Source organism: Callithrix jacchus, chromosome 1, assembly GCF_049354715.1.
Source record: "Callithrix jacchus isolate 240 chromosome 1, calJac240_pri, whole genome shotgun sequence".
Classification (NCBI taxonomy): Eukaryota; Metazoa; Chordata; class Mammalia; order Primates; family Cebidae; genus Callithrix; species Callithrix jacchus.
Genome location: NC_133502.1, coordinates 159,081,288 through 159,108,820, shown reverse-complemented (window position 1 = coordinate 159,108,820; position 27,533 = coordinate 159,081,288). Strand labels below are relative to the sequence as shown.

At 36.7% G+C, this 27,533-nt stretch overlaps 1 protein-coding gene and 1 pseudogene across 3 annotated transcripts in view; one reads left to right on the top strand and one right to left on the bottom strand.

Moving 5' to 3' along the window:
* MUSK (muscle associated receptor tyrosine kinase) overlaps positions 1-27,533 on the bottom strand; it is a 126,005-nt gene that overhangs the window by 48,869 nt on the left and 49,603 nt on the right. For 2 of the 3 annotated variants that reach the window (XM_035254472.3, XM_035254473.3), the window contains exons 6-7: positions 13,522-13,646; positions 3,906-4,065 (exon numbers count right to left, since the gene is read on the bottom strand). In XM_035254472.3, the coding sequence (XP_035110363.2) occupies positions 3,906-4,065; positions 13,522-13,646 (285 nt within the window). Of the gene's footprint in view, positions 1-3,905; positions 4,066-13,521; positions 13,647-19,064; positions 19,095-27,533 lie in introns of all 3 variants that reach the window. The other variant, XM_035254464.3, reaches the window with a different exon arrangement.
* LOC118143750 (small ribosomal subunit protein eS21 pseudogene) lies at positions 20,012-20,434 on the top strand (annotated as a pseudogene).

Genomic DNA, 27,533 nt, shown 5'->3' with positions numbered 1-27,533 from the left:
CTTGCACTGCTCCCACCATCCCTTCCCCCGTGCAAATCCCACTGTTATTTTTCCTGGGCAGCCATTGCTGATTGTCCCCATCCTCACTCTGGTCTTTCTCAATACTGATATCTAAGATGACCTCTTCCTACACCCTAGGACATGGCCTTCCTATACTGCCTGTCTCAGACCTTTAGGCTCTTTCTACTACTGGAAGATATCATTTCCTGAAGGTTACAGATTTCTGTGTTAGTGCTCTATTTATGGAGTTGGATCAGGTTCTCATTTGGGCTAGGACAGGGATGAAGGGGTGATGTTGCTGTGTATAGTATGGTGGCAATCATGCCCCATAGTCCTTTCAGCATCTTAAAGATTGTGTCCATGGGGTGAATCTCCCCTTGTGTGGTGTAGATATACCTATTTTATTAGGTTCCCCTCCTTAGTGGTTATAGCATTGCCTTTACAATGACCTTTGTATGTATGATGAGTAGGCTCCAAAAATTACTGCATTAAAGGTTGGGGGAGATTCCTGAACACCAGCTCTTCCAGCTTGGTATGCTGTGAAAAGGAGGAAGGCAGGGAGATTAAAAATTTGGATATTTTATAGATTCCTTTTCTGAACCCTAATTCTAGAATAGAGGTGTATTGATCAATTAAGAAAAAAGCCAAAAGCAGATGGAGTTTTTCTAACTTCTTATTTGGGATAGTATAAGAAAAACACCCCATAGAGATCCCTTTCTGTGACATGGATGGCTGCTACATTAATGTGAAATGGAAGCACGACAATGCTGGGCAGATATTAGAACTGAGTTAGCAAGCTCAAATCTCTCCTGAGTTCTGTATGCCTTGAGAGTGATCTAGAAGTTGCTTCAGACCCCGTGAGGAATACTGAAGGAGTTGAGTTGGAATTCAGCAGGCCAGTCAGAGGGCCACAGTAGGGACAGACAGGTAGACCTAGCTGCCAAGGTTGCAGAGCAGAGTGCAGACAAGGGCGTGATGAAGGATTTGGATGAGATGCAGAGGGTTGTGCTGCTCTAAAAGGCGTCTCAAAGAGGCTGGGCCAGCCAAGAAGATCCCCTGGGTCCAAACCAAGCCAAGAGATAAAATCACAAGTTCCTCAGCTGCAGACTTTACCAGAGACCTGGTGGGTAGCAGTGGTGCGGAGGGTGTCTAGAAGACACCACTGCCTAAATACAGACCCTCTTCTCTTTTGCCATCTAGGGAAAGAGAAGGAAGGAAGAATGGGGAGAAAGAACTCTGGCAGGGGGTGTCTTTGAGTGACTGAATAATAAACTGAAATGAGATTCTCCTAAGATTAGGAACATTAATATTTTTCTTCTGCCCAGTGAAAGTATAGGTTAAGTTAAATTAGATCAGTTTATTTTCTTGGATTGTGTATTCATATGTAAATGTGATTTTCTCTTTCTCCCTGTGTTTATATAAAACACACACACACACACACACACACACGCATACACACACACACAATTAAAAATATATATTGATAGATTTTTATAAAATATTTAACAGTAGGTCTTGATCAAATGTCAAATAAAACAAAGACAGTGAGACTAGAATAATTGCAGGTAATTCAAAGCCATCAACATTTTTGAGTTATTCTATTATCTCTTGGGCCTTCACCTGTTCGTATGCTTTATATTTATATATTATTGTTTTTTCTGGGCACCTTTCAAAACCCAATGCATCTAAACACATTTTTCTAGTCCACTGCCATTTTCAAGCACTTGCAAACCTTATTTCTGTCCCGATTTGTCCTGTGCCTCTCTCCTCTTCCCCCTGAACCAATGCTGCTGCTGCTGTTCAGATGACACCTGGAAGAGCCTCCTAACAGCTTGCCACACTTCCCAACCTCTTGACACTTCAACATCCATTAATTTACTAGAGGATATAGCTGACCATTGCACTTATTTCCTCTAAATCATTAGATGACTTCTTATCAATGAAATAATATGCTATACCTACTCAGGCTCTTTATAACCTGGCTAGAGCCCATGTTTCAACCTTTGTTTCCACTTTCCACTGCCCTGATGTTTCTCTCACGGTTTAGCCTTGCCTACTGATTTGCTGTTTTTTCTTTTTTTAATATATATATACTTTAAAATTAACTCCAGATGGATTAAAGATTTGCAGTTTGTTGAACAGATTTGAAAGCTGTGACTTCAACCTAGTCATCTCATATCCACATCTTCTGCTCCAATGATACTTCGTTTTTCTAAGGATTCCCTGATAATTCTCCCTCTCTTGTTCTGCTGTTGTATTTTGTTTATGCTTCTGCAATAGAATATAGTCTGTGCCATAATACATGTGACTAACTTTCTTCCTTCTAGATTCAGAGTTCCTGGAAGGCAGAACCCATTTTTAAATTAACTTTTCATCTCTTACTCTGCCCAACACAATGGCCGTCATCTAGAGTATTTGATAAATGCATGTAAGAGTGCTTTATAACATCAAAGTGCTATGTAAATAGTAATTCTTATTACTATTTATATATTATATGATTATTACTATTACGAATTATATGATATTCTTTGTTAAACTGAGTTGAATTTACTTTTAGAAGACTTTTCATTTTCTGAGAGAAATGATTTCCCACCTGTGGGAATAATCATAGAAGAGCTGATATTATAGGTACTATAGATATATGGATAGGTGGAAATGGTATTTCCCACCTTTGGGAATAATCATGGAATAACCAATACGATGTCTGAAGACATGGTAGGCAGACATATCATGGAGGAGAAAGAAGAGGAAGCCTTAATTTTGGAGTCTTCTTTTCCCTTCATAGACATGTCCCAGAGGGCCAGCCTTGTCCAGTGCTCCTTATCATTTATCCATGGCTTTTATTCACCTCATATTACAAACCACAGACATTACTGGAAAGTTCCCCATCAGGGAAGATCAAAGAGGTGGCACTGTAATAAGAAACAGCAGGCTGTGGGGAGCTGGCCCTAGACACAGGCTCTGCCCATGCTTGCCTTACATGTCAGGCCAAGCACTTCTCTCCTGACCCTTGGGCCATAGGCATGCTATGAATATAATATGCCTGGCATTTCCTGATACAGGGGTTATTTCCATCTCTAGGAATTCTATAAATGTTCTCAGAAGCCTTTGGGACATTTACATTTTAAAAATAAACCTTTAGAACTCAAAACAAATATCCTAGAAATCCGTGTATCAGCCTTTCTCTTGAAAACACCTGTAAGTCCCGCTGTGGCTTGCCCAAAGCAGGAAAGGGAAAGACCACAAGGATCATGCTTGTAGGTAAAAAATGCCCACAAGAAACAGCCATGCAGAAATTGGCACAAGCATGCTGAATGTCTGCCAACTTTCTCCATGGGAGCCTTGGAAAGTTTGATCAACCCAGAGAGGGAAGGAGGAGTGGGGAAAAGGAAAGGAAATTAAAGAAAGAAAAGGAAAAGGTGGGGGAGGGAAGAAAAGAGGAAGGAAGGGAGGGAGGGATGGAGAGAGGAAGGGAGAAAAGGAGCAAATGAGGAAAGGAGGGAGGGAATGAGGAAGGAAGGGAGAGAGGGAGGGAGGAAGAGAAGGAGGGAGGGAGTGAGGAAGGAAGAGAAGGAGGGAGGGAGGAAATAAGGAAAGGAAGGAGGAAAGAGAAAAGGAGAAAAGAAAAAAGATAAGATAAAAGAAAAGAAAGGAAGGAAGAAGAAAGCTCCTGAAAGCTGTTACTTATCACTTGGGCAGGTATTTGAGAATTTAGTTTTTCAGGAAGCAAATCTGCTGAAATCCATATCTAGGTCACCTCAGGAGTATCCCCATGGAGGAGGAAATAGCCCAAATGCAACTGAAATAAGAGATATAAGGGAGATTTTTCTCCAATGCTGGATATTGTAGAATAGTATCAACTCTCCCGTCTCCTGAAACAATGCAGATGTGAAGGGGCATCCTACCTGCTATGCTGATGGTGGCGGCAGCCTTGGAAGTACTGAACTTCTCTCCATGCTTATTGGTAGCTATACATGTGTAGAGTCCTGGCTTGGTGATAAACAGTTGCAGTCTTGAGTCAATCACTCGGTCTTTCACACTCTCTTGAATGGACCCAGAAGAAACCTGACATAGTGAAGGAGAATAAAAGATAGAACTCAGTCAAGGATTTCTTACTATACCGTGTCAAATGATTTGAAGGGAAAAGCATTAAGATTATAATCAACTGCATGTGGTACACTGCAAAAATAGCCAAAAAAAAAAAAATTGCCCTCCCTATGCCCATGCCCTTGCAATGTGACTCTGTAGCTCTTCCCTCGAGAAGTAGCATTTTTCTCCATAACTTGAATTTAGATTAGCCTTGTGATGTGTTTTGGAATGAATGAACAGAAACTAAAGTTCTTGAACATTGTGGCTTGTTCTCTTGTTTATGGAATCTGCAGCCACCTATAAATAACTAAGAACCAGCATGCTAAAAGATGAAACACACATGGCCTGTTTATTCCCACTGCCCCAGGTGGGAACCAACCACAGCTATCTGAGGTACGTGTAAGGCTATTCTGAACCAACTAGCACTCTTTCACCTGCCAATCACAGGAACTTGACCAGCCAAGATCAGGCAGTCCTGCTCTGCAGCAAAACCAAATCAGCAAAACCACCCAGTTGAACCACAGACTTGTGAGCACTAATAGTTATTGGTTTAAGTTACTAAGCTTTGGGCTGATGTGTGATAGAGCCATAGATAACCAATGCAAGGTATGAATAATATATGGTGTGGATCCTCCGATGTATGTCCTCAGTGTCCTGCAGGTGACAGTTAAGTATGAGAGGTTGCAGACTTATTTTCATAACTCCTGTTAAGTTCTCCATAAATGCATGTTAGATAAGTGGATGGTTATCAAGAAAAATGTTTGTGAAGCCACGTCTGTCTCTGAGGCATGACATACGTAATACATACATAATACCTCAAGGTCACTGAAAACATCCTTAGTAGGAAAGAGAAGCAGTTTTTAAATTACCTGATGTCTCTTCTCCTGGACTTCATCCAGGAATTGAAATAGTTTAGCAAAGAGATCAACATGTTAGGAAGTTCATGCAGGAGTTACCAGAAAATCAAATGTTCTTAAAAAGCCAAGATATCACTGCAATATTGGCACACAGTTAACAGCTGAATTTATATAAATGCATATATATTAGTCAACATTACTCCAACTCTATAGGAAAGATAGCTGCCCAGCACATTGTACAAGGTTGCATAGTTGGAATTTGCATCCTAGGGGGTCTAACATCAAAGCCTATGCTTTTAGTTATTATGTTACAGTGCCTTCCCTAGTCCTAGAAGAGAGAACAAATGAAAGTCCTTAGAAAACAAGAAGAGTAACAGTTACCTTAACAAATCAACCAACCATGAACAAAATACATGTCTGACAAATGTCATTGTTAAGGTGGTGGCATTTTATAAAATGGTGTTTTTTCTTGAGCACTGTTTTCTTGAGCACAATACCACATTTTCAATAACTAATCTTTAATTAACACTACTTATATGAGGAAAAGATGATGCCAATTTCAGGGAAATTGGAGTGAAATGAAAATTAAGGAATCAGCTGTGGTACGCCTTGACTTTAACTTAACGGAGTGGCGGTGGGTCCTATAGTGGCCTGAACTTGGCTTCTTGGCTGAAGGAGATTCCTCTGTCCTGTATCAGGGAGTGAGGCTGAGAATGAGACATTTTGGAGCCAGTTATTTTATTGTATTGCAGAGAGGATTTTCACAGTTTGACTACCAGGAAGAAGAAAGCCCTGAGGTAAGTCAGACTTTCTTCCTAGCTGCCAGGTGGCTGGCTATCCCTGGCACCAAGCACTGTGTAGCAATCAGGCCATGAACATTGTCCAACTAGCTTGTCTTTTTATTCTTTACCTTCACGAATAGTCTCAGTTCTTATGATAAAAACTGGCTTATGTGATTATCAATTTACCTTAACTGGGGAATCTTTCCAGATCAGATCAAGTACTGTGGCATTTTCCCCAGATAAGCAGCCTAGGCTCTATGAGAAATTAACAACGTGGAGAGACATATTTTTAAGAGACAAGCACTCAGCTGGGAATTCAAACTGAATTCATCATTATCATATTTATCAGAAATGCAATGTTTTGTTATATGAGTATCCAAGTTAGATCAAAGGGACTGAAAATATTTGGACTCTCCTGAATTTTAATACAAAGCAACAATGAGAAAAAAGCTGAAGACCCAAAGCCTCAATCGACAGACTTTATGTTATTTTGTATTTTATATTTTGTTTATAAATATCTCTTTCCAGTTTATGTAAGTGAAAGCAGAACAGTTTGAAAATTCTTTGCAAAGATGGTTCCCTCCTACAAGAAGCAGGAATGTGCAATGCCTTAGAGACAACTTTGAAGCAAGGAATCTCCCCAAATGTTGCCCTAAGTTCCACTGTTTTCATGTTCACACCTAAGAAAGTCATTCTTAAACACCTCCTCAAGATCACTGAAAACATCCTTAAGCAGAAAAGAGAAGCAGTTTTTAAATTGCCTGACCTCTCTTCTCCTGGATTTCATCCAGGTGTTGAAATAGTTCAGCAAAGAGAGCAACATGTTAGGAGGTTCATGCTGCAGTCCGAAGTGGCTCCTGAATACTCTCCCCCTGCTTTCAGAGGCCTTGCTTGATTCAGTTTGTGACTCATGCACAGCAGGCCCTGTTAGTCATAGTTTGAATTTGTTTTTCTTTCTTCACGGATCTTTCTGATCAACAGTTTAGTATTTTTGATGATCTGAAAATAAAAGCAATTCCCTCTGCCCTCCATTTTGATCTTTTATCGTTCCTCAGGTTTAAAAGATCAAAGGGATGAGTCTGGATTAGTACTGTGAGCTTTTACCAAGGTATGCCTAAAGAAAGCAGAGTACTTAATTGAGGTGACCATGTTTGGTAATTACAGGAAATACATGATGTTCTCCAAGTCATTTAGGCATATCGACCTGAGAGAGCTGGAGAAATGGCTCTGCTCTGGGTGTCATGTTCTGTCTTTCTGAGTCAGCAGTAACTATGTGAGGAGATGAATCTGTTAATTTGCTTGACTGTAGGAATTGTTTCATTGTATATGTTATCTAAACATCATGTTTTACACCTTAAATATATATAATAAAATCAAAATAAAACATCTTTTTTTCTAAAAAGAGGGGGACAATAGGAAGCTCTATTAAATAGGCATAAGTTATACCTGACATAATGTGTGTAAAAACTCTTTGAAGTTGATAGAGCAGTTATAGACCTGTAGAGTGCTTCTTAATGTATCATTAACACATTAATAATGCCACCTTGAGAGAATCTACCCCCAGCTATGGATAATCTGGCAATTTTATGATTTGACCTTAGCAAAGGAAGACTTCTGAAAGGTATTCCGGCCTCAATGGCCCTGTCTTGCAAATAGTTCCAGCTGGCTGGGAATACTTGAGGAACAGTTAGAATGTGGCCTAGTAGGGTTCATATTTATGCAGTTGTAATAATGTCTGTTTATGAATCATAGAAAAAGGGATAATAAACAAGAGACATTTCCATTGATTTTCTGATTAACGTAGCCATAAATATGAGGCTCTTTCAAACACTCTGCTGAATTATTCCACATAAGACTTGTTACATGTAATTATTTTGGTTTACTCAGCTTGTAAGATAAAAGGACTTCATGGGTCATGTATTTTTAACCAAAACTAGCCTCATAAAAATATGTCTAAATATAAATATGCCTCCCTTTAAGAAAATTTAAAAACACAATCTCAACCTTGGTGATTTGGTTATTTATTTTATAAAATTCTAATAAGTTAAAATTATTCAACTTCTAAAATATTTAGAAATTATGTTTATTGGACAAAGCAAGAGGGACATGAAATTTTTCTGTATTTTTTAGTTGCATGCCAAAATAACAGAGATATTATTGGTATAACTTTAACTAAATATACTTATAAAAATACAAAGAATTGTCTTTTTATAAAGTAAGCTCTGCTCTATCCATGCCAAACTAACTATTTCCAAGACTGTAAAACAAAAGGAATATTACCATTCACTCTGAAGTTCATCTGTGAATTTGGATTTCCACAAAAAATGCATGGCATTTGCATAGGAGGAAAGCAAGATACTTTCTAATCACTGTGGGGAGTGTTGCTGGACTTTCTCTTGCTCTTTGACTTTAACTGTTCAGGGTTTTGGTTCACTGGCAGGTTCACCGAGGGGGAGAAAGGGAACAATCACCTCTTTCAGAGCACTCATTGTACTTAGTAGCATGCTACGGCATGGCATTAGTTTACTAAGTTGTAGTGAGGGAAGAGCCACAGTTCAAACTCTGTTTTATTCTGTGCCAAATATCTCCCAGCTCAGCATTTATCTTTTTTCGGTCCACCAAAAATGATATCAGGACTATAGGATTCTCTGTGTTCTCTTCCATGGGCTTTCCGGTTTGCTACTTTTACAACATTAAATGCCTGACATTGCCTCCGTGTCCTGTGATTTGCGTCAATGTGGACAGTCGTCTTGATTTCCTTTCAGACTTGGGTAGAATTACCAAGAACTAAACTTGGCTCTAAGAGCAATGCACACTCTCTGACCATAAGGACTGCGGATGCACTTTGCTTTCTTCCTGTATGGAAGTCACTTAGTTTGTTTTGTTCTTGTTTTAGAATCTGAGGTGATACATCTATTTTGCCTTTCATTTTTTGTGAAATGATCCTAACTTACAAGTTGTGGGTCTCGATAAGACCAAAACGATCTTAAACTATCCTACTTTTATTATTCCTGAACTTCACCAGAGAGTAATCTTTCATCTTCCACCTCTAATCTCATATGAGTCTTTTGAAAATACAAATAATTTAAAAAGTGTAAACCTTTCCATTTTCTTTATTACAATTTTTACATAGACAAATTAGTGAAGTTATATTGTCAGTCTCCCAATTTTCTTAGGTGGTCTTTATACTCATTTGAGAGGCTTAAGACAACTGTAACAATTCCCACACAACAGCCGCAAAACACACTGGCAAATAATATTCAAATTTTAAATAATACTTGAAATGTACTTTGAGAGGTAAAGAAGAACAGGGACTCCAAGTTACTTTATTGTAACTGGACGAAATCAGAGAACATTAGCCCCGTTGCCACATTAGAGATCATCTTGACAGCTAGCTGACATCTGTGTTAGCGTGGATAGGAGAAAATTAGTGTCTGAGTATAACTGGACCCCCAAATCACATTAGCTAAAGAGGCATTTACCAGCTAAGTCTTCCAGCTCTCCACCCAATTCTCATTCTACCATGCCTCAAGTTACAAGCTGGAAAAGCGTGTTCATTTATGTACTATATTTGAAAGGATGTAGGATAGACAAATAAAATGAAACAATTTTATTAACAAATTATGAGAAAATTGATCTTGTTCAAGTAACAGAAAAGAAACTTCAGGGAAAATGATAGTGAAAATGACAATAATAAATGAATTATACATCTTGGAGGGTGCCATTGCCATAGGACATTCTTTGTTATTGGGATAGCCATAGATTTTGGCATTTTCCCCGTTTTATGACATCCAATTAAAATTTCACACATTGACACGTTTTGTTCTCCATGTCCTTCCCTGCCTTCCCCCTCTTCCCTTTCTTGTCTTATGTCCTGGTTCTCACCTTTCGGGCAGCAGCCAGTCAATCTTCTTAGGGCACCCTGCTTTACAGGGACAAGGGTGGGGCCAGGTACATGTATAGAGGAAAGCATTATTTTTTGATATTCCTTTTTTTAAAAAACAAAATTAGACTTTTAATTTTTAAGCTTATTGATGATATAACTCACAAATAGAAATTGTATATATTTAAGGTGAACAAGGTGCTGTTTTGATATACATATATATTGTGAAATAATCACTGCAATCAAGGTAGTGAACTATCGCCTCACATGGTTACCTTTGTGGTGAGAACATTTAGGATCTACCCTCTTAGCAAATTTCAAGTGTGCAGTACAGTGTCGTTAACTGTAGTCACTATATGGTACATTACATCTCCAGTACTTATTCATCTCACATGACTGAAACTCTCTACCCTTTGATGATCATCTCCCCATCCTCCCATCCCTGACAGCCACCATTCTACTCTGTGCTTCTGTGAGTTCAACTCTTAGATTCCACGTACAAGTGAGATCATTTGGTATTTGCCTTCTGTATCTGGCTTATTTCACATAGCATAATGTTCTCAAGGTGATCCATGTCGAGATGCTTTGAATAAGGTTGCAGGTCTGGGAAACTTCACTCTCAGTCTTCTGAACTCTCTTCCCGTCTATCTTTCTGAAACTGTAAGTTGTTTAATTTTATTTAAAAACAGTATGCAAATTAACTTATTACTTGGAGATGCCTCAGGGTTACCATTCTTTCATGCTGCAAAATTCTTCTAAAGCCTACAGTATGCCAAGCCCTAATGACAGGATAACTTCCTGCTTTAAGGCTGTTTTTTATTGTTTGTTTTGCTCAGAGTGTTTACCTTAGTTTTAGTCACTGTTATTTAATTTAGAAGAAACTTTATAATGGTCTACAAAAGAGAGGAATAAAAACAATTTAGGAATAAGAACTGTGTTATGAAAAGACACTGGGATTTTTGGTACTCATCATTGTAGGCACAGAGACACCAGAAGTGCACACACAAGTAAAGAAAGCCACGTGAGGATACAGGGAGATAACCATGTGAAGCCACCTGCAAGCCAGGAAGAGAGGACTTACTGGAAACCAAACCTGACAGCACCTTGACCTTGGACTTCCAGCTTTTAGAACCATAAGAAAAAAAAATTCTATTGTTTAAGACACAGAAATTTTCTGTGATATTCTGTTATGGCAGCCCTAACATACTAATATAATCCTGGAGAAAAGAAAGTCACGAAGATATGAAATAGTTCAAGTCCATGAAACAAAGTGCCTTGGATTGGGTAGAAATTATGCTTAATATCATTTGAATTATACCATAAAGTTTCCCTTCTTTAAAAAGAAGTCCCCCATATTCTTGTTGTGATGCTTGCATTAAACACAATTTGGGATGATGTCCCGATTTGGGACACTTCTTTGATCTCCAGATGGTACCATTAATATCTGGGCTTCCAGAGTTTGTCAGTAAAAAGGTTTTATAGAAAATCTGACTGGGAGTCATTTTCAATCCTCCCAAGATGACTTTTTGGGGGACTGACTAGACCCCAACACAGACTTTCCATCAACTAACAAATTGGGGGCTTGCTAATGTGGTCAAAGGTGGCTAGCCTGAGGAAAATGCGTCACTGGTGTCATCTTAAATGTTCCCTGATTTCTGAAGAATCATGAATGTCTCTATGAGGGCGAGAGTCACTTTTAAATATCTGGCAGGCACAGAGGGTATAAAGCCAACTTACAAGTGTGTCAGTTGAGTTAGAGTTCTCCTGCACAGTTATTGCTTCTCCCTACCTCCCACCCAATCCTTCTGGGGTCGTAAATAGCAGCTAGGAAACGGGGGAAGAATGAATGAGCATGAGCTAAGAAGCCAACTGTAATTTTTTTATATGAAAGTTAAACGGTAATATCCCTGAGAAGGGAGGAACTGTGAATGCCATTGGATGCTTTGGTTATTACTTGGGACTAGACACTTAAATGACTAAGTTGGGATGTTAATGATTTAAAATCAACTAACAGTAACCAGAAAAATTACAGAGCCTCCTTAAGGTAGGCTTAAATAGTGGCAAAAGAATTTGCTCTGCTGAATAAAATGACAAAGAAAGTAAGATTGTGTTACATGCAAGTCCTGTTCATTCAACAGCTGAGTTACGGTAATAATAATCTTAGCTCACATGTTTAACTCTCGTTTATGGACCCAAAATCCTAAAAGATAAATCAAACATAAAATTAAGAAAAATAAATGTATAGAAAGATGGTATTATCAAAGGATCAGACATTTTCAGCAATTTCTGGAAGATAAAGAGAGGCGATTGTATAGATAGAAAAATTAACATCAACTAAGTAGCTGAAACCTACAGTGTATAGCAGGTAAACAAAGATAACTAGGCATACAAGGAAACAACACAAAATAAACAAGAATCAGTGGGAAAACAGACACAAGAAGTGAAACCTAGCACAAAAGAAGAGGTTTACTGAGAGAAGAATGGTTACATTTTGCCTATAAATTCAGGGAACATTTCAAAGTTCAGATAGCAGGGGCTGTAAGTAGGAGTCAGCTTGAAGGAAGGCAGCAAAATAATGGACGAACTTTTGGAACTTTTTTCTTTAGAAATTACCCATTCTCAGGTATTTCTTTGTCATGATGCAGCAACCAACTAATACAGCTACCAAGCACTTGATATTATTTCTTCTAATTATAGGTATGTCCCCATTAACCAATCCTCCTTCCCCACTACCTTTCCGAGCCTCTAGTATCCATCATTTTACTCTCTATCTCCATGGGGTCAATTTGTTTTTAGCTCCCACATATGAGCGATAACATGAAATACTTGTCTTTCTGTGTTTGGCTTATTTCACTTAACATAAATGTCCTGCAGTTCCGTCCATGTTGTTGCAAATAACAGGATTTTATTCTTCTTATGGATGAGTAATATTTCATTGTGTATATGTACCACATTTTCTTTATCCATTCATCCACTGATGGATACTTAGGTTGATTCTATATCTTGGTTATTGTGAATAATGCTACAATAAAAATGGGAGTGCAGATATCTCTTAGATATACTGAGTTTCTTTCTTTGGGCTATATATCCATTCAGTAGTGAGATTGCTGGATCATACGGCAATTCTATTTTTGGTTTTCTGAGTAACATCTATACTGTTTTCCATAGTGACTGTAGTAATTCACATTCCCATGAATAGTGTAGGAGAGTTCTAATTTCTCCTAAGGTTGAACTTTCTGTCTCCTTTTCCTGCTTCATTTTTCTCCATGGCATTTGATGCCATACAAGTACAACACATATTTTCCTGTCTCTCCCCATGAGAAGATAAGCTCTTTGAGGGCAGAGGACTTAGCCTGTTTTGTTTACTCCTATGTCCACAAGGCCTGGAATAATGGTAATGTTCAGCAGCCCAATACACACTTGTAGAATGAATGAATGAATGAATGTAGGTAAAGTGCTTGAAATAGGGCCTTGCTGAAAATAACCACTTAATATAAATCAGTTATTATTACCACTATGAAAAATGATGAAAAGAATGTTGAACTAACATGAATCCTAATTCCAAATTACTTTTCATCAAAGTAGCTTCTAGCAGGGAACTAATCTTTCACTGATGAGTTTTATGAAAATTATTTTACTTATATGGGAAGGTATTATTACCACTTCCCATTTATACAAAGACACAAAGAAAGAATTTGGTTTTCTAGTATTCTTCACAATACAAGAAGCAAACTCTTGGAGTTCGATTTCTATGGCAATGGCTTCTAGGACAAAGATACTGGGAGGCTTTGAAAAGTGGTGTAGGTGAGACCAATGACAGAAATCTGGGTAACTACAAGTATTTGGTCTATCCTGCAATTCACCACCGAAGAGTCTTCCCCAGACAAGTCCCCACACACATGACACTCACAGCATTTCCGTTTTCAATCCAGGTGATGGTGGGGACAGGAATGCCTGTTGCTGTACAGTGCAGGGTCACAAAGGAGCCAAAGGTGACATTGTGGGATTCAGGAGCCCGCAGGATCCTGGCAAAAACTGTTAGGAAGACAGAAGTTATGAGTGATGCTTCTGTAGGAAGTGGTCAAGCTAGAGTGATCTTTTAAAAATGCAAATTAGACCATGTTCCCCTGTGTGCAATCCTTCAGTGTTTGCTCTCTTTTAAGGATAATGACAAATGCCATGGCCGAGCCTGCAAGCCCTTTATGTTATAACTCTACATTTCTCACCACCCAAGGACACACTGACTTATTCCTAACATAGAAACTTGCCCTTGTTCTTCCTTTGCCTAGACCACTCATCCCCCAGATCCTCACATAGTGGGTTCCTTGGATCATTCAAGTCTCTGTTTAAGTGACATTTCCTCAGAAGGCTCCTCCTTAATCACCCAATATCAAGTGTAATTCTCCCCCCATTCACTTTTCATCAGCCTAAATTATTGTCTTTACAGACTTTACAACTATCTGAAATTACCTTATTTGTTTTTACTTTGTTATTCCCCTTTCTTGTTAGATTGTTTGAAGTCAAAAGCCTTGCCTGTTTTGTTGACGTCTGTATTGTTTCAGGCAGGGTTCCTGACCAGAGCAAGCATAGGCTAGTGTTTTATTGAATTAATCAAATAATTATACTTTACACCCTCAACTGTATCACAATGGGAGGGCAGAAAAATTGTGTCAAACTTTTCAGATGATAAATTGGGCAAAAAAAGAGGATATTTTAGTTAAAGTGTAGGCAGGAGAATGAGTAATTTATATTCCTTTCAGACCTTGAATCCCCACTGATTAAGTAAGAGGAAGTTATTTTGATGTAGGAAGAAATTTTACCTTTAAAGAGTGGGATTGAGGCTCACAGTGCATTATAAATTGAAGGATACTTAGATTCACAGAATCACTAAACTTGGAAGAGACTTCAGAAATCAGCTAGATTCTTGCTCTTATTTTATAGATGTGGAAACCAAATCTTTGTGAATTTAAGTAAGTTGGTTTCCCAAGGTAACAAGAGTGATGAGTGAGAAACCTGGACTCAGATCTTCTGACTTCACATTCAGTGTTTGCTTAAACTATTATGGAATGTTTTAGATGGTCTCTTATACTGTAAGTGTATTTTATGCTCCTAGCTTTTGATTTCTAGGACTTAAGCACAGAACATAATATTAAAGTATGAAGCCCCAATTAACACAATGCTTTGAAGCTGAGTTCTAGTTAATTGAAATTTGGGAAGACTGGATTCTAAACTAAAGTATGGGGAGACACATGTGCTGGATAAGGAGATATGAGGGACAATGATAGAACAGGTCTGGAGCAGTATCACTGATTTGATTGTTGAATACCTCTTAAAAAGCATTGCATAATTTAAAGAGATTAAGGAATATTTGATTTGTTTGACAACTGTGGACTTTTTGTGAATTTAATTTGACTTTCTATCTTTGGATATTGATATTTTAGATATACAAATGTGGGGCCAAAAGTCAGGAGAAAAGAAATACAAAGAATACGCTATCTTCAAGGCAAAAAGAGATTACAAAAAAGAAAAAAAAAGAACGCTATGAAATGTTTAAAATGGAGCTGAATCTCACCCCCAAAACCAAAATTGAGGCTGACTTTAAGTCCTGGGGTCTAATTAACAATCTACAAAAATTAAAGTGTTGAGTAACATTTCAAAGAACACTATGGAGATGCAATTCAATTAAACCCAGACATTTAACAGGGAAAATTATTAGCATTAGGGGGTATGAAGGGAAGAGCAATATATTATAGATTGAAAGAGACTTAAGAGACATATTACCTAAATGCAATGTGTGGCCCTGCTTTGATTCCTATTCTCCCAACTTAGTCTAAATTCACACTTGACAGCTAACACTGACAAGCATCCTAGCAAGGGTGCATCCAGGTACTCATCTAATGTTTTCTAGTTTGCAGTAACAGAGACATAGCATCCATGTGCATCATCTGGCTAAAGTAACTCTTGTAGGGGTTGGGGCTATGCTTGTGTTTCCTAAATTTTTTGAGTATGGGACTACTGCATGACTACTTACAGGTCCCACTGCCCCTGAGAATCTGAAACAAGCAAGATCTTTGAGAGCTTTGGAAAGTAGTGCTAGAAAAATGTTCTGGTAACATTGACTATAACCTTGAACTTTCAGAATCAAAAAGGCTTTTTGAATGAAAGTCTTTGGCTGAAGAGAAGAATAAAAAATTGGAGAATAATACAATTTCGATTATGTTTTGCTGCTTTAATTTATAAAGCCAAGAGTTTTAATTTGGGATATTTAAATTCTTCCTGGAAATATAGTAATCAGAAAGGTCTTATTTTGTCTTAATTTACAAAAGATTTTTTTCTTTTGGCTGTTATATTATTTGGAATATCATTTGGTCTTATTGCAAAACCTCTGATTATCGATGTTGCACAATGCAACCAAGCATAATGTGGGATGGTAAATAAAGCAGAGTGATTCAATGTGACTTTGGAATTAATTTAATTAATGTACTACTTTGCCCTCCATGGGAACTTTCTGGGGGCTCCACTGGAGCACAGGCGGGTACAGGCGTACTACTGACATTTTATAGGTAGCTTCCTGAATGTGAGACTGCTGATAAACTTCTTTCTGAAGGGAGCAGATATACTTTGTCTGGCCATGGGTTTTGTTAAGTGCAGTGGGTTAAGAGGACAAAAAGGCCAGGGATTAAAAGAAAGCTTCTTTTTCTTGCACTCTCACATTCTTTCCAGATGATAAAATAAAAGCTCAACCCCCTTTTTTTAGTATCGAAAGTTAGTTTTCACCCTTCCTCCCAGTCTTCCTCCCTTCTCAAAGGAGATAGCAGATGTCTCTTGTGTTTCCACTCAAATGTTTCCTTATCATAGTACTTTCTCATCCCCATTCCCCTTACTCTTGTTTATGTTTTATCATAACACTTACCACTATCTGAATCATTTGGTAATTACTGATTTATTTGTTTGCTTGTTTTTGTTTTTTTGTCTGTCTCTTCCCTCTAGAATGTAAGCATCACAAGGGCAAGGTTTGCTTTGCTCATTAATATGGGCCGACTGATATAATCTATATATCCATCATATCTATCTCTATTTCTAGAATCCTGCATTATATATATATATATATATATATATGGTTGGCTCTCAGTAAATATTTGCTAAGTGAATGAATAAATAAATGAATGAACATAATGACTTCTCCAGTAAGGTTGGCGAAAGGGACTTGGATATGTTATGTGTATCTAAGCCCTATTCTAAGCTATCAGTCTCCCAGCTCTCTTGCATCTAAGATGGATATAAGGTTGATGTGTGGTAAGTAAGTTCACTAGGTCAGGGTCTCTTCATCCTACAACTTGGAGCAAAAGGGGAAAGAGTGGGGTAGGGAGGAGGAGGATGAGGAAACAGAAGTTATGTTAGTCTAATTCTCACATGGAATAGAAATCTTTATTTTTCACTCCAGCCTTATCAGCAATAAAGTCGATATATTTTTACCCAACTGTATCTGAGCAATTGCATAATACTCAAATTTATCATTTTCAAATCTGAAAGGTAAAAAGGTGATGCAGGAAATTTTGACATGTTTCTCAAGCATCGAAAACAAAGCCAGTTGCAATTAAAAATAAATGCCAGATTGACCTCCATGAATGATAAAACACCTGCAATAACAAACTTGGACATAGGTCAGCAGTAAATCCCATTATTTCAGTGGCAGTCACCGCTGAAAATGCATTCTAGGTCATCGACTTAAGCTATATGACATGTTTCTCATAAAAAAAAATGGGTATAGAATATCCCTATTCTGTGTTTTATTTGCATGAAAGAATATAAAAGTATTTTGTTACATAAACAAACTGCTTAGTAGAAGGAGCATTAAATTATTTAATAAGTTGGAAAAAATTTATAGCTGTTTTGATGTGGATTTTTAAACCAAAAAAATCATCAAGCCCCTCTTTCTTTACATAGTTTTATCCATCTTTCTCCAATTCACTGTGAGCCCTAAACCACTTGCTTTCTTGTGGGCCAGCAAGTTCATCTGCAACATGGAAAATAGACACAGGTTATATATTTATCTCTGGGTTTTCTCTCATGGATCTATTCATGAGTTTGGAGCTTTAATTTATCTTGGACAGACTTGCAGGGCTCACTGCAAGTGGAGAATGCTATATTCAAAATTGGGCTCAAGAAGCCAACAGTTCCAAAATCTTTTGTAACATAACCACGTTATATTCTCTCCTTATTTCAAAGCACTTTCAGATACAGAATCAATTTTATTATTGATTGTCATCTTACAAAGTAATACATAGTAAAAAGATAAAGGCATAATTCACTCTGAAATTGTACTGGAGTACAGTAAAAACCCCAAGGGACAGGGGATCCATGTTAAGTCCTCAAATAAATGAGTGGTTTGGCTGGAGATGAACTACCTCTCTTTTCTTGGTAAGGGAGCAATGCCAGAGGAATACTTAAGTCTTTTATCAATTTCCGTTTCTGAGCCACTATTTCCAAAGACACAATAAGCTCCCATGTATTTTCTTTCCCCTTGTTTTTTGTTATTTTCTAGCTTCCCTTGATGAGGTTTTTTAGGTTATATGATTCAAACCAGCAATGACTGATAGGAATGAATTAAGAAAAAAAAATTGCATAGGACCAGGTATTTAGTTGTAAGCAACCTGATATTTAAAAATAAGAAAACATTTTCAGTACTTTATATGAGATACTAAGATAAGGAGATACTGTTTTAAATAATACCAGTTTAGGATTAATTCCTACGGTCAACTCTATTACATGAGAACTCATGACTTTCATCCCCCAAATATCAAATTTTAGGTTAGAAAAGCACAATGTTTGGGACTTAATCAGAATGCAAGGTACTTTTTTTTTTTTTGACAGAAAACTGTTGTTCTATAGTAGAGTTTTCCCCAAACAAATTTAATTTCCAGCTATTTTTTTCTAAACATATTCCACTATGTATATATATCTGTGTGCAATGAAAATAGCTAATTTTTATTGATATGGAGCAATTGCACAATATGCCTCAACTTGTTGAAATCATTCTAATAAAAACCTAAGTTGGCACCTTCACATTCTAAGATTTCTTCAAAAACTGAAAAGCCCCCTACGCAAGAATGAAGTCTTTTAGTCAAAACGTAGCTTTCTTTTCCAATTTATCTGGGATTTATACTTTCATGCTGATTTATTTTACTTCATTTTGTTTGCATTTCCAAAGACACCTAATTGAAACATTTCTTTTGACTCAATCTTCCTTAAGAAATGCAAAGGATCAGTAAGCATATTATGTATAAAGAAGCCTATATAATAACATGATTAAGCGCTGTGTCTTAATATTCCCCATACCTTGTTATTTCTTTAAAAAATGGCACTTAGAGCTGTTTATAAGGTCAGCAAAAATAAACAATAGAAAAATCCACGAATTTAAAAAGAAGCCATGCAGAAAGAAAAAAAAAATACCTTTAGTATCTTGTTCAGGTTCCCTTTCTTCTGTTAATAAAAACAAGACAAAACAAACACACACAATAAACACGCAAACAAAACAACACATCATGAAAAGGGAAATCTTTGACCACGGAAACATCAATTGTGCAACAAGATTAATTAGAAGCTGCCTGTTTCTTATTTCAATAAGAAACAAATGCAATCACGGGAAACTGCCGGCCTTTTGAAAGCAAACTATTAAATGACATAAGATTTCAAATGATTACTTTTAGCCAGGCAGTATTATACAGAAAATAAACTACAGCATATCTAACAATGTAGCTCTTTCATGAATTTTTATTCTAATGTTGACAATTACCCTTTCTTTCAGGGCCACAGAGTGCCTACTATTCTCATACATTGTGTTCCCCACTGTAGCTTAGAGTCTCTTCTTACCAGGCCCTGCTGTGAAGTCAGTGGTGTTGAATCTGGGATCTCAGCTATCATTTCTATGGCAATAGACTCATGTTGTGGTAAACAGAGGATTAGGGGGTTTCTGCAGAATAGAACCTACCACATACGGAGATCTGCAACTCTGCACTAACACAGAAGCTGCTTGGAGAGCAGAAAGGAGCAAATCATTACCTTCTGGGAATTTACTACGGAAGTAAGGTCCACAGGATATTGTAAAATGTTTAGATTGGATAGAAAGCACTGAGAATTTATAAATGTTTAAAAATCCTAGAAGAGAGACAACAAAACCAAATTAATTGTTCCAAAATGTCTAATATAACCATACCAGACATAGACCCCACGTAGAGCTATAGTTTTCTTTCCTGAAGTTTTATTTGTTCATGTCAATTTGAACCTTTCTTAGAGTTAGTAATAAGCCAACTGCAATATTTATTTGTAAGTAAAAAATGGCCATGCTATATTGCTCACAACATTCAATGACAATACACTTGCATAGTCCTTCACAGATTATGGATATTTTCATGCACATTTTACGTGATCTCATTTAACTCTCACCATATCTCAGTAATTGAACATAATTGATACTATCCAGGCTGAGTTTGTTGACCTGTACATGCGATGGAAATGTTCCACTTGCAACTGCATCATGGTTGCCAAGGACCATGTGTCCATCCAGATGAACTTAGCCAAAATTGACGAGGTCACAGGCAGGTTTAATGGCCAATTTAAAACCTATATTGTCTGTGGGGGATTTCTCAGAATGGGTGAGTCAGATGACTCCATTCTCTGACTGGTCAAGTCTGACAGCATCTCAAACAACTTCTGATTAGTGAGAATCATGAGTGTGAAATATTTGTCATAAATAAATAGTGAAACCCCTCATTTTCTCCATCTAAAATTAATGGGTTCAATTAATTTTAAATGACATTTTCCAAACAAAGGATATGAGTCTTAGAGATTTGCTGCAGGTGCAGAGCAAGAAATTCAACCTCCTTTGCAGACATTGAGTCTTCCCAATGAGAAGTTCTCATATTTATACTTAAGACCCAAATCCCTTACATTTAAGAGAATTTGTAATTCCTCATTTAGATTCTATTGTCTATGTATACCTATGTAACAATCCTGCAAGATCTGCTCATGTACCCCAAAATTTAAAGTACAGATTTTACTGTCTGAACTTTCCCTACCTCCATCAACTCTGAATTGAATACATTTATTATTAAAAGGAGATTTAGAGGTCATCTGTCAAATGTCCCTTCAAATTAAGAAAATTTTTTTTTTTAAACACTATTCCTAATGGTGCCTGGTAAAGCATAGGTATTGGATAAATATTAGTTTCTTTCATATTGAAAACTGGTGATCTGGACATTTGGAAACTGCAGATCCCCTGTCTGTATTACAGACCTTAGTCAGAAGAAATAAAAGAAGGTCCATGGTTGGGCCACATTCGACCTGAACAATTGCATTTGAATGCCTTTGTGCTGGACACATCTTTCTAGTTCCCCAGAACAATGTCCTTGCTTCTAAATTTGGGGGGAAAAAACTTCACTCTCTCTCTCCCTCTTTTTCTTTTTGCTTTATCAGCCAAGTACCTAAGAGTGGATGGGGTGGCCATGGTGTTTTTATAGGAATATTAAGTGTCTTTATTCTGTGACTGTGGTATCTCTAAATTTTATTCTATTAAAGTTAAAGAGTATCAGTATTTTTTTATATCGGTAATTTTGAGAATTATCTTCACTTGTCATTTTCTTCCCTTAGAGAGCTCTTTGTCAGGGTTCAAGGGCAAGTGCAGGTCAATTCTGAGTCTCCTTCAGTTTGTTCCATAATCTATATAGGACGTACTTACACTCTACTCTGTGCACAGGCTCAATTTTAGATAATGTTAATTTTCTTCTGGTATTCTTCACTTTGATGTTTCTGTTATTCATTTTGCCTTACTTGTTTGGGAATGGAAGCAGTGGAAAACTTGGAAAGAATACACCTATTTCTCCCACTGTAAATAAACAGGACCAACTCAAGAGAAGAAAGAATGTCTAAGATTTGGCGTTTTCCTATGAGGAAGTTTAGAATTTCTACCAGAAATTATGGTTTCATTTACATACTATCAAAATTTCTTTCTAATGCAAATATATTATACCTCTTTATAGATACAAATTTATATATGTTTATGCATTAACATACACTTGCATACACACACAGTTGAGGTTACTTTAGAGAAAATTATACAAGAAAAGTCTATAGGCCTATTTAAGCTCAGGTATTCAGTGTATGACTTTGTATGTATCTATGACTTATTCAGTGTATGACTTTGTTGGTCATTTCAAGGTCAAACAGTAGTCCCAGCTTTTCCACGTATCCTGCTTGCCTAACCTACTATGATCACTCTTGAATTCTCCACTTATTGTTTTACCATTTATCAATTTTAAAATATTCTGCTTCATCGTCTTTCTTCCAATTTAATTACTACATTTTTATTTAATTGCTTTGTATGTAACGCATTGTTCTTGTCTTCCAAATTGATTTGTAAACTTCTTTAGGAAGGTTACAGCTAGAATTATACTGGGGTTCGTATTAGACTTTTGTTGTTAGTTTATTTTCCTCTAAACTACAGCACAGTCTCTTGTAGAAAGAAGATCACACTTACTTTTAAAAAGCTACTTGCCAGTGGCATTAGTGAGGCATTTTCATCCTATTTTGTTGGAATTGTCTAATAGGATGTTTAGAATAATCAATGACTGCTGTTATTGGACTAATTTGAGATGTAATTTATTCACTTCACTTCAACATCCAAGGTAAATAGTAATCCATAATTTTCTTAAAAAGTTTTATTTATTAGGAACTCAGTACCATAGTAGCAACCAATTTTGATCAACTGTGTTAAAAAAGAGAGAGAAAATCTCTAAATCAAAACCAAGCGTAAACCAGTCTCTTTATTATTACTATCCATAAGACCTTTTCCCTACTTCTATCCATCTAACAAGAATGAAAAAAGAAATCCATCAAATATTTTTATGTTTCCAAGCTTGTTAGCCACAATTTACCCTTCTGATTGCTCACGTTTGAACTCACATTTCTCTTATCTTGTGGTACTCTGAACTAAAATTAACACAGACAGTCTAACAAACTCTAAGAATTGCAAAACTCTAAGTGCTCTACTTCTGTGTGGACCATTTGCATAACTTTTATTTAGTCATATAACACAGCTAGCTCATTAATTTTATTCAAAATCATACATATCCAACCTTTTTTTTTTTACTATCTTCCCAACAGTCTATCTACCCAAGTTTGAATGTGGATATTTGTGTTTGTGTTTATGTGTGTGAGTGTGTGTGTGTGTCTGTGTGTGAGACAGAGATGATTCTAGAGAAGATAAAATAAGATTTTCCTACTCAATTCACTGTATTAGTTGTTTGGAGAAAGAATTTCGAGGGAAAATCAATTGTTATATAGAAGAGGGAAAACCATAAAGATTCTCTGATAAAAATAAAAGGAAGACATTTAGTAAAATCATACAGATTACACAGACGTTGTGAAAAGAAAGAGACAAAACCAGACAAGAAAACAGGCAAGCTGTGGTAAAGGTTTGCTTTCTTTTGACAAAAGAGTGGACATAGCCAAGAAGATAATAGGAATTTGGCTATGTAGAGTTGAAGTCTCAGAAGAGACTGAAATCACACATTCTTTGCTCTTTCTCAGATGACATGGGGGCCTCCTCTTTCTGATACTGGAGATATCATGAGAAAAAAACATGCAAATAAAGCAAACAATTTGGAGGTGAAGCCAGATAAGATCTGGCTAGCTCCACCCTGGGAGAAGTGTTTTGGAAAGGTTTGAGCAATAATCAAATACTGAAATCATGAAGGGAAAGAATTTGGGATATGTATGAAAGAGCTCCTTTGAGCATGGACATTCCAAAAGGCTTTCAGGTATACTAGTCAATTTCTTATCTTAGTGATTAAGGCCAAGTCAGTGTAAGTAATAAATCATGTAGTGGCATATAGCATAAAGATTGAGTGAACAGACTCTGTATTTAGGCTGCCTGGTTAGAAGCCTTGTTATATAATTAATTTCTAATAGGGTATTTCTGCTATATAGGAAAACTGTTAATATGTGTGTATGTAAGTACGTGTTTTATGTGTAAATAGGATTATCATATTAGTTAAAGTAGATTTGGAGTTGATACTCTTTTCTAGATGGATAAAAAAATCACTTTTAAACATCAGCACTTTTATAGTAATATAAATTTTTATTTTTATATATTCAACTGGATAGAATTTACAAAGTGATATATAATAATTACAGCATAAAGAGTACTAATCAAGATGGCGTTATGATATCACAATTCAGTCATCTAGCTAGAATAGAAGTACACAGCAATAATGAAGATATAAGTTTTTGCTATCTAAAAAGACAAAGCCATAGTAAAAAACAAGATGAATATCTCTGTATATAAGAAAGCAGACAAAACACAACAGATAAGCAGTCACTGCTGAGTTCCAATTCTATAAGCAGAGAGAGAGGCTTGAAGTTTGATTTCTCAAGAAATGTACTATAAGAGGTGGGGGACTGGAGGCTCACTGCTGGAAACCAGAGCAGTCATAGTATTGTAGTCAGAAACATGTGTTATGCTTTTGACTGTTTTAGTGACTGGGTCTAGATTGAATTACAAAACATTAAAGGATGGGGGCCCTATAATTGCTCCCTGCAACACCTTGTTTGAATGAAGGAAGTAGAGAGAAACTTCAAAAATTACTGGAAAAAATAAATTATTTCAGAGAGATGATGATAAGATTTGCAGTGGCAAATCATAATTTCAGAGCTCATTAGGAAAACAACTGCTAAGCAAGAACAAATTGACTTTTGACTCAATGAATTCAGCAACTGGGGGATTAATTTACTCTGGAAGAAAATAAAGCAGTTCAAAAGGAGTTTAAGAACCTCAAATAATAGTAGCTGTATAAAAAAATAAGAAATTATAAAACCAACAGGCAAAATTGAAATACAATTAATAGTAGAAATGCTAGAAATTAAAAAGATAATAACAACCTAAACAGAGACACAAACAATATGACAAACTCAATCTTGGACAAGGTCAAGTGAAGAATTAAAGAATCACAAAATAGTACTTAAGCCATCATATAGCCCTGAGACCAAAGAGAAAAGAGACAGAAATGTGAAAGATTAACTAAAAGATGGGAAAACCAGATTTAGAACTCTAATGTATGCTTACAGGAGTGTGAGTAGTAAATAATAGAAGGAAGAGCAGAGAAGTTATATTTGAAGACATAATGGTGGCGATTTTCTAGGCTTGAAGCAATACTTGAATCCCCAGATGAGATAAAGTGGTGGCTTTTAAAGCTTGAAATTCATTCAATCACTTATGAAGCTTAAGTGAGCAAACACACAAACAATTAAATGCTGGGCACAAAATTTATGTAACTGAATCAATTTTTTTTTGCCTGGGTTTTGGGGATGAGTATTTTGCAGAATTACTTGAAGACTACCTTTCAAGGGGCAGTGGGATTGCAAACCATTGCCATAATGAGTGCATAGGAGGATTAATAAAAATAATTTGACACTGTTGTAGTTTAAAATTTTTTTTTTCTGGGATTTTGGTGCACCCATTACCTGGGCAGTGTACACTGTACCCAAGGTAGTCTTTTATCCCTCCCCCTTCCACTCTTTCACCTGAATCTCCAGAGTCCAATGTGTCATTCTTATGCCTCTGCATCCTCATATCTTAGCTCCCACTTATGTGTGAAAACATATGATGTTTGGTTTTCCATTCCTGAGTTATTTCACTTAGAATTATGGTCTCCAATTCATTCCAGGTTGCTATGAATGCCATTATTTCATTCCTTTTTATGTCTAAGTAGTATTTCATATACTACATTTTCTTTATCCACTGGTTGACAGATTGGCATTTGGGCTGGTTCTATACTTTTTGCAGTTGCAAATTCTGTTGCCATAAACATGGACGTGCAAGTATCTTTTTTGTATGACTTTTCCTCTGTGTATATACCTAGTAGTGAGATTGCTGGATAAAATGGTAGATAGATTTTAGTTCTTTAAAGAATCTCCACATTGTTTTCCATAGTGGTTGTACTAGTTTATCTTCCCACAAACAATGTAAAAGTGTTCTCTTTTTACCACATCCATGCCAATATCTATTATTTTTTGATTATGGCCATTCTTGCAGGAATAAGATGGTATTGCACTGTGGGTTTGATTTCCGTTTCCCTGATAATTAGTGATGTTGAGCATTGTTCCATATGCTTCTTGGTCATTTGTATACAGTTTTTCGAGAATTGTCCATGTTCTTAGTCCACTTTTTGATGGGATTGTTTGTTTTTTTCTTTTTCTTTTTCTTTTTTTTTTTACCTGCAACTGTCTTGATCAAGTTGTATTGTTTTTTTTCTTGCTGATTTGTTTGAGTTCTTTGTAGATTCTGGATATTAGTTGTTTGTCAGATGCATTATTTGCAAAATTTTCTCCCACTCTGGGGGTTGTCAGTTAACTCTATAAATTATTTCTTTTGCTGTGCAGAAACTTTTTAGTTTAATTGAGTTCCATCTATTTTTCTTTCTTTCTTTTTTTTTTTTGAGACAGAGTCTCGCTCTGTTGCCCAGGCTGGAGTGCAGTGGCACTATCTCAGTTCAATGCAACCTTCACCTCCCAGGTTCAAGTGATTCTTCTGCCTCAGCCTCCAGAGTAGCTGGGATTACAAGCATGTACCACCATACCCAGGTAATTTTTGTATTTTTAGTAGAGATGGGGTTTCACCCTATTGGCCAGGCTGATCTTGAACTCCTAACCTCAAGTGATCTGCCAGCCTTGGCTTCCAAAGTGCTTGGATTACAGGCATGAACCACTGTACCTGGCCAAGTCCCATCTGTTTATCTTTGATTTTGTTGCATTTGCTTTTAGTTCTTAGTCATGAAGTCTTTGCCTAAGCTAATATCAAGAAGAGTTTTTCTGATGTTATCTTCTACAATTTTTATGGTTCCAGGTCTTAGATTTAAGTCCTTGATCCATCCTGAGTTGATTTTTGTAAAAGGTGAGAAATGAGAATCCAGTTTCATTCTTCTACATGTGGCTTGCCAATTATCCCAGCACCATATATTGAATAGGGTGTCATTTCCCCACTTTATACTTTTGTTCACATTGTCAAAGATCAGTTAGCTCTAAGTATTTGGCTTGATTTCTGGGTTCACTATTCAGTTCAATTGGTCTCTGTGCCAATTTTTATAACAGTACAATATTGTTTTGGTTACTATGGCCTTGTAGTATAGTTTGAGGTTGGATAAAGTGATGCCTCCAGATTTGTTCTCGTTAGCTTATCTTGCTTTGGCTCTGTGGGCTCTTTTTAGGTTCCATCTGAAATTTAGGATTGTTTTTTCTAGTTCTCTGAAGAGTGGTGGTGACATTTGGATGAGAATTGCATTAAATTATAGATTGTTTTTTGGCAGTGTGGTCATTTTCACAATATTGATTCTACTCATCTGTGAGCATGGGATGTGTTTCCATTTGTTTGTGCCATCTATGATTTATTTCAGCAGTGTTTTGTAGTTTTCCTTGTAAAGATCTTCAGCTCCTTGGTTAGGTATATTCCTAAGCATTTTATTTTATTTTTGTAGTTATTGTAAAAGTGGTTGAGTTCTTAATTTGATTATCAACTTGGTCACTGTTGATATATAGAAAAGCTACTGATTTGTGTACATTAATTTTGTATCTTGAAACTTTGCTGAATTCATCTACCAGTTCTAGGAGCTTTTTGGATGAGTCTTTGGGGTTTTTCAGGTATAACATTATATCATCAGCAAACAGTGACATTTTGACTTCCTCTTTACTGATTTGGATGCCCCTTATTTCTTTCTCTTGACTGATTTCTCTGGCTAGGACTTCCAGTGCTATGTTGAATAGAAGGGGTAAAAGTGGGCATCCTTTTCTTGTTCCAGTTCTTAGGGGTAATGCTTTCAACTTTTCCCCATTCAGTATAATGTTGGCTGTGAGTTTCTCGTAGATGGCTTT